At 34.3% G+C, this 16,218-nt stretch overlaps 1 protein-coding gene across 4 annotated transcripts in view; it reads right to left on the bottom strand.

Moving 5' to 3' along the window:
* MBD5 (methyl-CpG binding domain protein 5) overlaps nucleotides 1-16,218 on the bottom strand; it is a 476,246-nt gene that overhangs the window by 49,904 nt on the left and 410,124 nt on the right. For all 4 annotated transcript variants that reach the window (XM_055260944.2, XM_055260943.2, XM_055260945.2 and 1 more), the window contains 3 exons: nucleotides 5,302-5,970; nucleotides 1,488-1,590; nucleotides 251-431 (listed from right to left, as the gene is read on the bottom strand). In XM_055260944.2, coding sequence (XP_055116919.1) covers nucleotides 251-431; nucleotides 1,488-1,590; nucleotides 5,302-5,414 — 397 coding nt within the window. In that variant the 5' untranslated portion in view covers nucleotides 5,415-5,970. The remainder of the gene's footprint in view (nucleotides 1-250; nucleotides 432-1,487; nucleotides 1,591-5,301; nucleotides 5,971-16,218) is intronic.

Below are 16,218 nucleotides of genomic sequence, written 5' to 3'. Positions count from 1 at the left end.
TTGTATGTACTAATTAGTGCTTATTCTGCCTGTTTAACTGAATGCTCTGGGTAAGACATTTTGGGAAATAACCTCACTACATTTTTTCAGAACTAGTTTGCTATTTGTAATAAAATTATAGGACATACAGAATTTTAAAAGCATTGTGCGTGCTTGAAAAGTAGAATGAGAAAATGCGAGGCAAAATGACTTCTAGCAACTCCTTCTCCAGGGGGAGGAGAATTCCTGAACCTTTCACCATATTACATACTTGTTCCTCCTCCAGGACTGGTGAGCACCAGAGAAGGATGTGGGGCTTCCATGCTTTTATGAAGTGTGGCCACTGCAATAATTTTTCTTTTATGTATGCATAGCTTTGTGACATCTTCATCTGCCTTAACATCTTCTGCGGTTCTCTGTTTCACAGCAGCTCCAGGATCAAAATTAAACACCTGGAAAAAGCACAGCCTTTGTTTAGAATATGTCTGTAAAAACATTTAATAAAAAGATCCCTTTGTTTAAAAAAACAGTTGTGCATAGATTAAGCCATAAATCTGAATAAAACTTTCTCAAGTTTTTAAGAAAGGCAACTTTATATAACTTAGTAAGTACTTCTGCTGAACTCAAGCTTTTAGTGGCAAAGTAAATAATGAATATTATCCTAATTCTAAGACAGCCAAGATAAATATATGAAAAGGTATAATATCTGATAATGTTCTCAATTTTAGATACCTCCTGATGTTCTAACAGTGTAAAAACAGATGAAGTACACTTAAAAAAGACAAAACAAAAAGCTATGATATTTCTACATATTAACTTTTTCCTTGGCTTCATTTTATTACTATGTTAATATTATCTTGTCACTGATTTTGAAAATCTATTACTTGTTTTTTTTTAATTTATTTATTATGTTAATCCTTTTTTTGGAATGTGGTGACACACAAATGAAAAGTAAAAATTGTCTAACCTTTACTTTTAAAATTAGCGTTATAATAGACATTCACAAAATAATGACCTATTTCTATAGCAAATAATATTTTACCATTTTACATGATTTTACTTTTTACCTTGCAAATGAGTAAAACAGTTTCATATTTTGGCTATGAGGGTTCAGTTTTGTGATTTTGAGAATATCTGTGGCAGATTTTTCAATACCGGTGCTAACAATAACATTGCAGATTTGAGCAGTTACAGTAATGAGAGAAAATATTGCACCATTAAATGCTGAGCAATATTAGATACAGCTCTAATGAAAAGGTAGAAAGGTAGTTTTAATGAAATATTTAATATGAATATAGATTTGACACCTTTGAAAATGACTCTTAGACATGAATTATTTTCCACAATTTTTAAGCATTCCAAAACACATGCAAAATATGAGAATTAGATAAAGAATTAAAATGTATGATTGGAGAAGTAATAAAAAATAAAATTCCAAATGAGAAAAACAAATATATAAAATACCTAAAAAATAAAACACTGCTGTAGATCTATTGTGAAACGGTTACCTTGGGAAGAATAAGAGGACATTCCAAGCCACACTTGCATGTTCCATCAGTAAGCAGGTATGTTTTAACCTGCTCCAAGCAAGATAACAAAGACCCACTGGGACTGTAAAAATAGTTTAAAAATACATCAGGAAATAATTTTGACTACACATATTATATGAAAAAAGGCATAATTTATAGTCTTACTGTCCTTTATGGGATGTTTTCCCACTAGGGAAAAGCATTTTCTTTGTCAATATTATGTTAGCTACTAAATTATAGCCTTTAACACTATTGTGTTTTCTTTTGAACCAAAATATTTCTCAGAAAAATACAGATCTTCATAGAAAATTAAATAAAACTATTTTGAAAACCAAGAGTAGACTAAAGGTGGTAAAAATGCTATTCTTAAGAAAAGACAGAAGCAGGCAAGAAAGGAACAAAGAACAAGAAAACTACATAAAAGCAATGACTCTCATTTTAAACTAGAATATCTACTTTGAAAGCTCTTTGAGGAAAAGCAGAAATTTAGAAACATATTGAGGTTCAAACTAGAAAGTTGGCAAGTCCACAAAAGTTGGGGTGAGCAAATCCCTGTTTATCTTGGAATCTAGAACCAAGTTGTCCCTATGTAAAAACAGGTTTCTTTTATCTCCCCCTCACCCATATGTTTCTTTAAAGATATAATAGATCAGTTATATCTGAAGATACACTGAAGAGTCAAACTGCACAGAGAGAGAGAGAGGAATTAAGCAGAGTTGACAAAAGAAAGGGAACTTATGAGGAAATAGGGTTTTAGGCAGCAGAAAGGTGCCTTGCAGGTCTTCGGCTAGGAATTGTGTAGGTAGTTCAATGTTACTAAGTTTCAGATCACAAAAGTCAGTAAGATAGGTGAATATTCATCAATACAGATTAAGTACTAATTCAGATGACAAGAGATGTCTCTGATTTTTATTTACAATGGGAGTTATTTTATGTGAGATGGACAATCTGCATTTTAGGACTTTATATTAACATGTCAACGTTCGAACTTAAATACATATTATGCTTTGAAATTATATACTTTTCACTTGAGAATATATTTCAGTTACGACTATTTACCAAAACCTTCACTTAAGCCCTCTGACCAAGTTCACCCAGAAACAATAATCTCCATTTCATATACAAAACATTACAATACTGGACACAGATTGTTCTATCTCTACAAAAAAACTAGTAGTATTTTTTAAAAATCTATTAGTGAACCAGCTTTAAAATGCAATTCATATTTTATTTATGGACACTCATGAAAGTAATTTCAGCATGTAGAAAATCTAAACAAAAATCCTCAACTTTGTCACATTACTCATTTACTTAGGCTATTTTTTTTTTCAGGTGATATGCAGAGAATTCTCATCTTAGTGACGAGTTCAACCACAGCATTGAAGGGCAACAAGATGTTTTTGGAGGTCTGGTGATTTCAATAAAACTAAGTCAGGCCGAGTGCAGCGGCTCACGCCTGTAAACCCAGCACTTTGGGAGGCCGAGGCAGGCAGATCACTTGAGGTCAGGAATTTGAGACCAGCCTGGCCAACATGGTGAAACCCCGTCTCTACTAAAAATACAAACATTAGCTGGGCATGGTAGTGCGTGCTTGTAATTCCAGCTACTCGGGAGGCTGAGGCATGAGAAATGTTTGAACCCAAGACGGGGAGGTTTGCAGTGAGCCAAGATGCGCCACTACACTCCAGCCTGGGCGACGGAGTGAGACTTTGTTTCAGAAACAACAAGAAAAAAAGTACAATATCTTGTTGATTTTTCATGTGACGCATTCATGAATTTGGTGAAAAGGAACTGCCTAACATTTTAACTTAGAAGAAAGTATATGGACGGAATCCTAGAGGAATTTAATTGTAAAATTAAACCTGAAGACATGAATCCTTAATTCTATTAAAGTACTCCAGATGCTTTAAAAACATTTCCTCTCAAAAAGTTAGCTGGCTTCTTTCCTTCAGTTGTATCTCTTTAATTAATTTCTCAGAGTAATAATTAATGTAAAAAATAGTTTAAAAACTTACAGCATGGATAAAGCTTAGAAGATTGGAAGTAGGTGGAAAATTTAATGTGTAGCCTCAATGCCACCCTGAGGCAGGCGCAGCTGGAGACTAACCTAAAAATTAGGAGCAAACTGCACATTGAGCAGGGAGCTATAGAAGGAGCTACACATGTTCAAGTAGTAATTTAGTTATATACAAACAAACTAAATCTATGCTGGTTAATTTAATTTGAGCGTGTTTTACCTAATCTAGGAAAGCTTGTTTCCAAAATAATTATCAGTATACAGATTTGAAGTTGGAGAACCCATACTAACAAGGATATCAGATGGTATAAAGTCTAGTCAGACTTGGAAAATCATGAACAAGATAACTGACAGTTTCTTAGCCTTTAACTTGGTTTTTGACTCCCAGATTTAATTTGGTTTTTGCTCGCAGAAGTTGAAAAATCTCATCTATCTTTCATGGGAATAAAAATGAAGTGAAAAAAAATTATCCAGATTTTAGAGTCTTTTGTTCTATGCTGAATATACATTTGCTCCTTATAAACTAGAACAATCGTAAGTATAAACATACAACACAGATAACTTGCTATATTATATTTATAACAAAGTATTTCTGGTAGTTTGTTAACAGCACTGGCAATAGAAACTCTGAAGAAGTTATCTCATGTGTGCTTGTTCATCTCATCTACCATGGGATGAGCTTCATATTCTCTGCTTTCTGATCCCTTCACCCCAATAAACATGGATCACATCTTTAATATTATAGAAGTAAAATTTATGTAACAAAACGCTTTTAATTGGTAATTAGATTTACCTCCAGAAATGCCTTACACACAACAAGCAAACAAACTCAGGACAGAATCTGAACTGACTTTCTGAGTTATTATGTCATAAAATAGTCTGTGTTTACATATCCAAAAATATCTCATTTCTATAAATACACTCTTGCTGGACTGGCAAATTCTGTTGAAGCTGGGATATAAATAGCCACACTGAAAGTAATAGCATTAATTTAATAATGGAATGTGATACCTTTTAAAAAATTTTAAGTCTGTTTCTAAAATTTTTCATTACATCACAAAGAAAGATTTATGGTATCTTCTTTCGGACACTTACAGAAAAACTATGAAGTAGGGAACTTAGATGTCAACTATTTAATAAGTAAGACTAAAACTTCTTTTTAACAGTTCAGTCATTCCATTCAACTTGTTCTACAAGAGATGTATAGCATTGACATTGGAAAGAGTAGGCATTAAATGACTATTTACTTGTAAGATGCAGAGCCTTCTCCATGACTTTTTCACTTTTACTATTACACGCAAGGAAATAGATTAAAGACGATGCAGAAAAAAAGAAACGTATTTTTAGTTCACATGAGGCATTAAGAAATCTAATAATTGAAACTTCCTATGGATAAAAACTCAATTTTATCAAAAAAGCCAGCTGACACACTCTGAAGGACAGAGTAATTCTGTCAAGTGATATCAGGTCAAGTGATATTTCCAGTATTTTACATTCTCCTGTGAATGTAGTAATGATGATTGCATGTTTCTTTTAGAAATCTTCATATTTTTCTTTATTCTTGTTACAGAGATAAGCAGAATGACACCTTATATAAACAAGTAATGCATAAAAATTCTCTCTGGAAATCTAAGGCAATAAAAACTCTCATATGTTTCTAGCACAAAGGTCACTTTTTCACATTTATATGAGGTGCCATCAGTCACCATGTTTGGTTCTCTCCTTCGTCTTTGGAGTACAACTTTGTAGGTACCACAGGTAATAATAAGAACTTACCTGACATAAAGCACTCCATTTTGATCCACACGACGCTGCCAACCCACAGGAACTTGTATAGCTGGAAGACCTCCTTCCTTGTCCCCTGCGTCACACTCTTTGCCTCCATTCATTTTCTGTGTCTGCTAGGGACTCTCCAAAGATATCAGCAATGAGATGATATCCTTATATTATAGAGCATGATGGCCTTCAAAAGTGGGCCAGTGCAGCACAGTTTTTCCCAGACTGTACAAAACGCATTGGGAAGCTTCAGCTCAGTTTGGAACCAAGTCCTTGAAATCTGCCATTATGAAAAAAATCAGCTTCCCATTATAATCTACATTAAATAACCAATATTTAATTCCTAAGGATGGTCTACATGGGTACAAATGAGTGCTTCTGACTAAGGAAAATCATAATTCACCAATGCTGGTACCTGTCTGAAGTGGGGGTGGGGAGTGTAAAGTTTTTAGTTCAACATTTGTCTTGAACCTTGATGTTGTACTAAGACAATCTCTATTGTTTAGAAACTGGTCTCATTTTTACAGTGTGAGTCGGTTAATATTTCCAGGTACCCGCCTTTATAGGCCACATTCTTTAAACTTTCTCTTTATCTTCCAATCTGAATCCAAGGTGTTGCAGGTTGGTTCATCTGATGTTTTCATGACTTCAAAATTCCAATAATGTAGCCTGAAACATATGTAAATATGTGAACTTGTATATTTAATGTTGAAAACTGAGAAGCTTTACAATTTTAAAATAGAATAAACTACGAGTGTACCCAATCACATTGATGTCCTTTGCTATCAAAATCATACGTCAAATTCAAGTTGTGTCCTTCTTCCATCTTAGTCCATTTACTCCAATTAAACCAATCTCCTTGCTCTTCGGCATATCCAACTTTCTAATTACTAGCGACAGACCCGTAATTATGGCATTACATATACACATACACTTAAACATACAAACGTACACATAAGGCCTCCTTCTAACTTGACATAAAAATATATCCATCACTTCTTATGACCTGTAAACTACAGAGTTGTCTGTTAATCCAACCATATTTTAATAAGTCCTTAATATTATATAACCCTTTGATTCAGTTTTCTTTTCTAATCATTATACAGTTTCGGTCTAGAAAAGAAAACGTTTTTTTAAAATAAAAAGTTAGAAGGAAATAAATTTATAGTACTTTTCCAAATATAAGAGGTGGTTTCCCTCCCATATTACTGAATATGAGTGGAAGTTGTTTTATAGTCAAGAGTTTACAAAATTCCTTATATTATGGGGTGCTCTTTTAATTCCTTATTCAGTTACGAGGTGCTATTTGAGGAGGACATACTAGCTTGAAACAGTCGTAATCAATGATAGTGTGGAATGCTTATAAAGGTTATCCTGATTGAGCTATTAAATAAAAAATCATGGCAAGTAAATTTTTAGAAGATTTATACCCAATCTTGCGGAGAAGGCAGCTTCACAGTTGTTAGTATTATTAGTTTTTGTAAAGAAGCCTTTTTATGACCAATTTAATATACTGTATATAGTTATACTGTGGGATTCATCAAACTACACTAAAGAGTGGATAAAAAACAATTATCCTAGTGCTGAATGAATGGGACTTGTGGTTTGTGATAAATATTTCAGTGGCAGCATTGTCCACAGATTCAAAAAATACTATATTTCAAACAATTTAAATGGAAGCGAAGATGATATACTCTGAAAAACTGTGTTAAATGACTTAAGATTCATATGGAAGCATTAAATTAAAATCATTTTAAAATGCGTAAGTGAAAAAGCTAATGTATTATTTTAGACAACATGCATTTCAAATATGCATGTATAACTTAATCAAGTAACAAATTAAACAGTATAAACAGACACATAACTACTTAACTACATTCCTAAAAGTCTGTGTATTTAAGTTGGCCCAAAACCTTTTCTGGATCTCTCATTAGGAAAGCAGAAGACCATCTTGCAGTAAAGGCCATCGTGTACTCAGGTATATGCCTTATTTGCAGCCTTGGCTCTGAGACAGGTTAAGGGTGTTGTAATGAAGCATTTACTCTCAACTGAGAACAAGGAACTGTGGGTATGGACGTGGCAAACACTGGCAGGCAATGGGGAAAATATCAAAAATTTACTGGGAAAAATTTCGGACTGTAAAGAAAAGTACCAAGTAGTAGCAGTCCCAGTGGGGTCTCAAGCTGGTAATTTGCATCACTGGCCCCAGTCCACTGTGCTATACTTCTCACAGAAATGGCCCACCTGCAGGCATAACATCGTCCACTCACTATACCTTTGACCATGACTCCTGCTGTTCATGTCTGTGTTTATTCACATTTCATTCAACAGTTAGTGAGCAGCTACTATATGTGCTAGGTAATATGCTAGGTGCTGGGAGTACAAAGATGGTAAGTACTGTGGTCTGAATGTCTGTGTCCCCCCCAAATCAGTAGGTTGAAATCCTAACCCCCAAGATGATGGTATTAGGAGATAGAGCCTTTGGGAGATGATTATGTCATGGGGGCAGAGCCATCATGAATGGCATTAGGCCATAAAGAGATCTCTTCCAACATGTGAGTTTGCAGTGAAAAGACCATATGCACTAGAAAGTAGTCCTTTACCAGACACTGGATCTGCCAGTGCCTTAATCTTGGATCTCCCAGCCTCCAGAATTATGATAAAAAAGTTTATGTTGTTTATAAGCCATCCAGTTTACAGTGTTTTGTTATAGCAGCCTGAACTACGACAGCAAAGTACTATTTATCCAAAGCCCAGTGTAATATTTGGCACTAATGAGCTACTCAATGTGGAAGAACAAAAAGGAAAGAGGACGGGAGGGATGAGGAAGTTAGGAAGGGTCAATCCCTGTTCACAAGGAGTTTGTGGCCTCATGGAATTTCTAGTGCTTGTGAAAGTGGTATGAACTTTGTGTCATCCTGGACCTCTAGTTTTGTCAAATAGCAACAGACTCTGATGACCAAACTTGTTTTTTTTACAGTCCCTTTTCATGCCTGTTTTATTACCTTGCTTTTCCAAAGAAATCTCTGTAGTGGTCTCATCATTACACTGGGCCCATTCCCATTTTCCCTACTTTTCAGCTTTCTATTTGATACCTTTTTTTTTTTTTTTTTTCCTGCCTGCTCTTAAATGTGGCTCCAACTTCCCTGAGACTGGCTGGCTCACTCCATTAAGGAATTTGTGGATCTGCCAGATAATAACATTGTAGTGATTCCTGCCAAATGCTTCCCTCACATTTCAGTAATCAAAAATACCAATATCTGATGGCTGGGTTTTGCTTAAACCAGCAGTTCTTTAACATGGTTCTGGGACAAACATCATTATTGCCAGTAACACCTGGGAACTTGTCAAAAATGCAGATTCACAGTCCCAATCTCAGACTTAATGAATCAGAAACTCTAGGGACAATCTATTTTTTAGTAAACCCTCTAGGTGCTTGTTCTGATGCCTGTTTGAAGTTTGATGCCTGATCAAGACTGACACCCTAAACCGTCTGCCTCTCTTCCCAAGAAAAGGCTAGTTTTACATTTTTCAGGCAGCCAGCCCTCTAATTTCTTTTATCCAGGGTTTGGGGATGGGGTATGGCAGGATCATCCCTTTTTTGCTGCTACTTCAGCCTTCCAGAGGCAGCACAATTGTAAGGGTCTTAGGAAGCCCTCATAGCAAAAATCCAATATAGTTATCATTTATCTGTTAAGTGGCATTTTTTTTCTCAACATTCATATTGTGAATTTGGAAAATACACAGAAGTTTGAAGATGAAAATAAAAACTGAACTGTCATCTCACTGCTGAATAATAACCACTGAAAATACAAAAACACTATAAAACTCTGATTAAACAAATAGGTGAGGATACAAACAAATGGAAAGCTATTCCATGCTCACAGATTGGAAGACTTAATATTGTTAAAATGACAATGCTACCCTAAACAATCTACAGATTCAATGCAATCTGTATCAAACACCAATGACATTCTTCACAGAAACAAAAAATTCCTAAATGTCTATGGAACCATTGATATGCTTTTTTTCAATCATTTGTTTTCAGAAAGTTTTAAAAGCTTACATAAAAAATGAGTTTAATAAATAACAACATCCACTACTCTAATTTTACAATGTAAACATTTTGTCATTTTTGCTTATTTTAAAAAATAAGATGAAAACACTACAGATGAAGTTAAATACTATCCCTCACACCCACCCCATTTTCCTTTTCAGCCCAATCCCCTCCCTTCCACCCCAGAGGCAACCAGTATAATGATTCTCGTCTGTATCCTTCTGGGTTATGTTTTAATACGTTTATTTCCTATATATGTATACATAAACAATATTTTACTGTTATATGTATTTTGGCATTTTATATAAATACTGGTATATACTACACATAATTCTGCAACTTACTTTTCTAAAATTCAATGTGTTTTGAGAGCCATCTCTATTGAGGTACATAGATCTATCTCTGTTGCAGATATAGGATTCCCATTCATGAATTTTTAACCTTGAAATTGTATTCTATCATATGATTATACAACTATTTATCTATTGGTATATCAATCATGTTAATGGATCTGCACGTTTTCAACTCTACAGATATTGCCAAGTTGTTCTCTGAAGCAGTTGTACTGATTCCAAATATTTTCTATGTGTAAATGTGTCTTTTAAATATTGAATCATTACCACTTTTTTTTCTTCCTGGGCATTTTACTATGACATTAAACACTTTTCCAAAACATGATCTTTAATTGTTGGATATAATTTTGTGATAAATGTATATATAATTTCTTTACTTAATTGCCTTTGGTGGACATAGATTTTTCTCCCAAATTTTCACAATGACAAATAAATCTGATAAAAATATTCCTGTATATAAATCTATGCCCATCTTGATAACTCATTTAAAATTATTTGCTAACATAGAATTGCATAATTCTAGGGTCCTTGATACATTTCTTAAAGTGCCAGGAGGGTAGAACTAGGAAAGCATTTCAGGCCATGTTTCTTAAACTTTTGAAACTGATGCGTGCCTTCTTTTGCTAAATATTAAAATCGATTCTACTTGCCTTCATGATTCTGATAACTTCACCTTCCATATAGATTCATCCAAGATGTAGTCAGGCTTTACCTTTATAATTTTATAATTATAATATTATAAAAACTAAAGCTTCTCCTGTTTTCCAAATTTAACACTTTAATATTACTATGCTTTTAGAGGTACCTATTTCACAGCATCTTGCCTCACCTCCCCAAAGACCCACCTTGTTTATATGGCTTCATTTAAGCCCAGTAAGCATAGGACAAAAAATAAAAGATTTTGTGATATGAAGGTACCTCCATCTTACTAAGACTCAGGATCTACAATAGATCTTATACTTAGTACTTAATATATGTTTATTTCACACACAGTAGCAATAAGATGCAAAATTGTGTGCATATGTGTGTGTGTGCATGTGTGTATGTTCTGAGGGAGATACCTGCCACAATTCCACCAATGTTTTCCGTTTCCTGATTCCTTTAAAAATGCAAATTAGTCTCTAGAAATGGCTTTTGGGGGACTGAATTTTAGCAACTGGATTTTCTTCTTTACGTTGGCTTCTTCTGACCATTCATCATTCAAATTGGACATCATCTCCTCAAAAAGACTGTAATGTAGACTCTAGGGGTACTCTCTCACACTTTGCTAATTCACTGGTACTTTTATTATCTGATGATGATGATGATTGTTTATCGTTTATTTGTGTGTTTATTGACTAGCTCTCCCCATTGGAATGTAAACACTCTAAGAGCAGGACCTTGTCATATTCCCAGTTCCTGGCATCATCCCTAGCATACAGTAGGTGCTTAAATACTTCAGAAAGACTGTGCATATTCTAATTAGTCAATATAATTTTACATTCTGATTTTTTACCATGTAGGCTTATAAAATTTTAGCAACACATGTGTCTAAAATGAAAGAGGTTTTTAAAAGAAGCCAATGACTATGCATGTTGATAAAACAGCAAAAGAGCCTTTTGCTCTAGATTTTTCCCTGATGATCTCACAATCTCTGAGTGATAATTTCTGTGTTCAAAAAGTGTGATAGGGTTTCTAAGAAAATTAATATGCTAAGTTTAAATTTTATTTATAAAGTTAATCAGTTTTATTTACTAAGTGGTTTATAGACACATTTTAATTGGATTAATAAAGGAACCCCTAAAATAAATAAATATAGCAATATAAAAATTAAACATGTTTCAAGAGGATGCTAATTAATGGAATAGACCTTTTTTTTCTCATTTTGCTTTAATGACATTATTGTCAACCTAAGAATAAACTCACTACTTTATGAAGTGTTAAATGGGTATTTTATTTTACTTTAATTTTTTGGAGACAAGGTCTCACTCCGTTGCCCAGGCTGTAGGGCAATGGCACAATCACAGCTCACTGCAGCTTTGACTTCCTGGGCTCAAGCTATCCTCCTGCCTCAGCCTCCTGTATGGCTGGCATCACAGGTGCCCAAAGTAGGCCTGGATAATTTTTTGATTTTTTTTTTTGGTGGAGATGGGAGTCTCCTTTTGTTGCCCAGGCTGGTCTTGAACTCCTGAGCTCAAATGATCCTCTTGCCTTGGCCTTTGAAAGTGATAGGATTACAAGTGCGAGCCACCGTGCTTGGCGTAAATGTGTATTTTTAAAGTTATACTCAAAACAAGATGAAGTTACATCATGAAAATAACTAAATAGCTGTTCTTCATAAATCTTTTTGAATAACATCAAATGTCAAATTCTTCTGAATAATTAAATGATTAATGATAAAAATAATGAATTGGTTTTTGAGTCATGTGATATTATGAGTAAATTCTATTAAAATGTTTATAATGACATCACACAATGATCTTGTGCTCAGTGGATGGGAAAACTGGGAGACACAGTGGGACAGAATCAACACCCAATTAATTATTGATTTATCAAGCTGAGACTATGTACATGAGGTAAAACATAGATATCTGATATATCTAAATCATGGCTTATACTTTTAATACTATGATTATAAACTTAGCTTATGGAATATTTAAAGATAATTAAGAAGTCCACTCTATTCCTATATTTGCAAAAGTGAACACCTCATATTCTCCAATTGAGAATAAGACCTACATAAAACCCGCCTTTATGTTTATATTCCAAAACAATATATACATGTAACAACAGACATGATTGGATTAAAAATAATAGCATTACCATTTTGGAGAGGGAAGTCTGAGTGGCTAAAACATAATTATCATTTTATTGGATAATAAATGAACATATTCATAATCTTTCCATCATTATTGGCTGAATTATGCTTGTTAGAGTAACCCTAAATGACATTTCCCCTTTCTAATTATCTTTCGCCCTCATATCAATTATCCAAACAGCTCCTCCACAGTACCTAATCAATCCCTCATTCAACCTTCCCTCATCTGTTTCACCTTTCACCTATTTATTCAAGACATGCATTTTTATTTATGAGCATACACATCTTGCAGTTATATCTTTTTTCATATTTTTTAAAGTGTGCAATACATTAGCCCCATTTTTGGTCTAGTTATTATTTTCATTGCTTATCTTCACTGTGCAGTCACTTCTTCCAAAATATACCTCTCAGATACATCCTTTGTAAGCGACCCAATAACTCTGCCAGGCTCCACTTATTCACTCAAACTACCCCTAGCACATTTACATTTGTTGTATGTAGTTGTACAAGGATACCCTAAAAAGGCAAATCTCTCCTGCCCGTGCCACTCAGTAAAGAGAAATTCTCTAGCTTCAGATGTCCTTGACCGTTCACTGCAGAAAAGTTTAAAAGTTCACAACCTGAGAATGAGTGATCATAACGATGTAGGAAAGTTATATTTTTCATCAGCTCTCAAGGTACAGAGACAGGCTCCTGAGAGTGAGGCCAGTCCTCAGAGTCAAGGTAGCAGGCATGCTTGTCTGTGCCCATCTTTGGTCAATAAGTTTATTTATACCAGGCCATATTTTGCTACAAAAATTCAGCAACTTATACACTCTAGTCACATAGAAGTCTTCATTGAACTAATTGCTAAATGTGGTAGGCTGCCACAAAATTGCAGTTCCTTCCATCAGGAGATGAATTTATCACTCCATATGCTGAATCTTGGCAGGCCTTGTGATTTGCTTTGACCAGTGGAATTTGATGCATATGATACTGTTCAAGTTTTGCACCTAAAACTCAAAAGGCCTTATAACTTTCGTTCTTGTTTCTTGGAATGCCATCATCATGTGAACAATCTGAGCTAGCCCCATTGAGGATGAGAGACCATATAAAGAGAGAAGTCTAGCTGTCCAGCCAGTCCAGCTGAGGGCCTAGACTTGTAACAGCACCATGTGGAACAGGGATGAGCTGCTGGAGCTGGGCCCAGACTTAACTGCCAACTCACAGAATCAAAAATATTATTTCAAATAGTCAAAAACCATACTAAAAACAATTAAAAAGCCTAAAATAGGGTTTAACTTACATTAATCATAGTATTGAGAGGCTACATAGCATTACTGGTTAACAGCAGAAGCTAGAAGCTGTTTGAACCTTGGTTCCACCCTTTATTAGCTTGTGACCTTGCACAAGTTTTAAAATTTCTTATAAAATGGAGATTATAACCATATAGGATTGTTCTGGGAAAAAAGTTGATGTAGATGTGCCTAGCACATAGTAAGTATCCAAATTGTCATTAGTCATATACAGCTATTAAAGTCATATTACAGAAATTTTAATAGCACTGGGGAAAGGACCATGATTTTGTTAGGTGAAAAAACATACTATAAAATTATACATATAATTATAATCTTAATTTACAAAAATGCTACTATTTATATAGACATAGGAATAGAACACCACTATACTCTATATGTTCTCCGGTAGTAGAAAAACATACTTTCTCATTGCCTTTTTGGATTTTCAAATTTTTCTATAATAAACATATTAGCTCTGTAATCAGGGAAAATACTATCTTCAAAAAATTAAGTGTAATATCTGTAGAAGAGCTAATTAATGTTTCCCTAATCCTTAGAAGTATTAGGGAAGCTTTTTATTGGAAAGCTTCATGCCCAGTAACATGCTATTATTTCTCTTTCTGTTTTATTCAGCTGGAGAAAAAGATATGGAGAGTCGGAAAGAATACCCCATTAACCTATTATGATCTAGATACTGCAAATAAAAATTAAGGCTATCCTTTAGATTGGTTCTAAAATGCCTCTGGGTGTCATGCCCACTTTTCTGCTTGGAATATTGTCTCCCATCTCACCCTCTTGTTCTTCACTGAATAGCTCCCATTTATTCAGTTTAAATGTCAGTTTCTCAGAGAAGACTTCCCTCATCTTCCTAATCTTTACTTGACTTTCCAAGTCTTTAAATTAGGCTCCCCTTATAATTCTCCCACATAATATCCAGTTCTTTTGCTTCACAGAAATTATTACAAACAACTGAGCTTTCTCTTCGCCCTTGACATCCTACAAGATTGCAAAAGAAAAAGCAGTTGAGAAAGAGAGGTTCAGGTTAAAGCTTCACTTTGTGCCTTTGAAAATATATAAGGAGGTGGGAAGTGAAGGTCTATACGCATATGTGGAAAATACTTAACTATGAAACACTTCCCTTCTTTAAAGCCAAAAATTGAACAATTACCAGCTCTCCAATACATATCTTTTAAAAAAATTTATTTTTTATATTTTCTGCAAACCCACCTAGGAATGCACTCAAGAAATGTAGGAAATTGTTTTAAAGGATAGTTACACCAGAACATCTATGAACAAAATGATAAACTCACTATAATTCTGAAGGAAAAATTATTTATGATTTATTCCTGTATGTTAGCTGTTAGCACAGCTGTTATTTTTTGTAATTTTCTGTAATATGGTGATTTCTCATAAGGAATACTGATTTAAAAAAACTTGGCTGTATTTACATAACCTAGTTAAGAGTACACCAACAAGGTTTGGGGGGTAATTTTCACATCTTATCTGTGCATTACTAGTATTTTATCTACTCAGGATGCAGCTTAATATATGAACATCAAGTCTTTGTTGAAAAATGATGTATATCAATTTTGTTTATTCCCAAACCTGTACGATGTGAATAAAATAATGCAAATTATGTCCATTTGGAGGTTTGCAATACACCAAATGGTGTATTTATATATACACTAATATTTACATACCCTTTTACTATAAAAATATTTAGCAGTCTTCAATTCATTTAGCAATGGCTGCCAAGTTCCTACTTGGATTAATCAATACCAAACAGAGGTAAAATTTATACTTTATATAAAATATATAAACAAATATAAATAAATCAATACCAAACAGAGGTAAAGCAATACCCTACTAGTCCCCTAGTAACCTTGAAAATCAGGTTACTCAAAGGAAAAATAAGACAACTCCTTACCCACTGAAGAAACCCACCCAAATACACTGTGGCTGAATATGCATCTAGGAACACTCAAGTCCAATCAGTCTCTCCAGCAAATATAATTAAATGTTCAAGATAACTACAGTCTAATAAAGTATTGGGTAAGGTCCTTCAAGAAACAAGAGGAGGAAGACTATTTCTGTGCAGATTTTAGAAAAGGGAGCCCAAACAGCATATAATCTCTAAGCCCCATGAAATAAGTGATGTTTTATTGTGTTTATGTAGCTCACATATCAGGAATGAAACAAGTAGTAAAACCCATGGATGTTTAATGGCGTTTAATGAAAAGTATCTCAAGGAGACTCCATTCAGTACTTGACTGACTGCTCATTGGAATGATGAGGATGGCAGAGAAAATGCAGCAGCCACAGAAATCTTAGGCACAAAGTATTCAGGTTGGAGAGGGAGGGAGTTTCAATATAACCAAATGAGGCACAGAGTGTTTCAGAGGATGTACTGAAGAAAAGCAAAAGCTGTAAAAG

This window comes from Symphalangus syndactylus, chromosome 22 (assembly GCF_028878055.3).
Source record: "Symphalangus syndactylus isolate Jambi chromosome 22, NHGRI_mSymSyn1-v2.1_pri, whole genome shotgun sequence".
Lineage (NCBI taxonomy): Eukaryota > Metazoa > Chordata > Mammalia > Primates > Hylobatidae > Symphalangus > Symphalangus syndactylus.
This window is presented reverse-complemented; position numbering and strand designations above follow the sequence as displayed.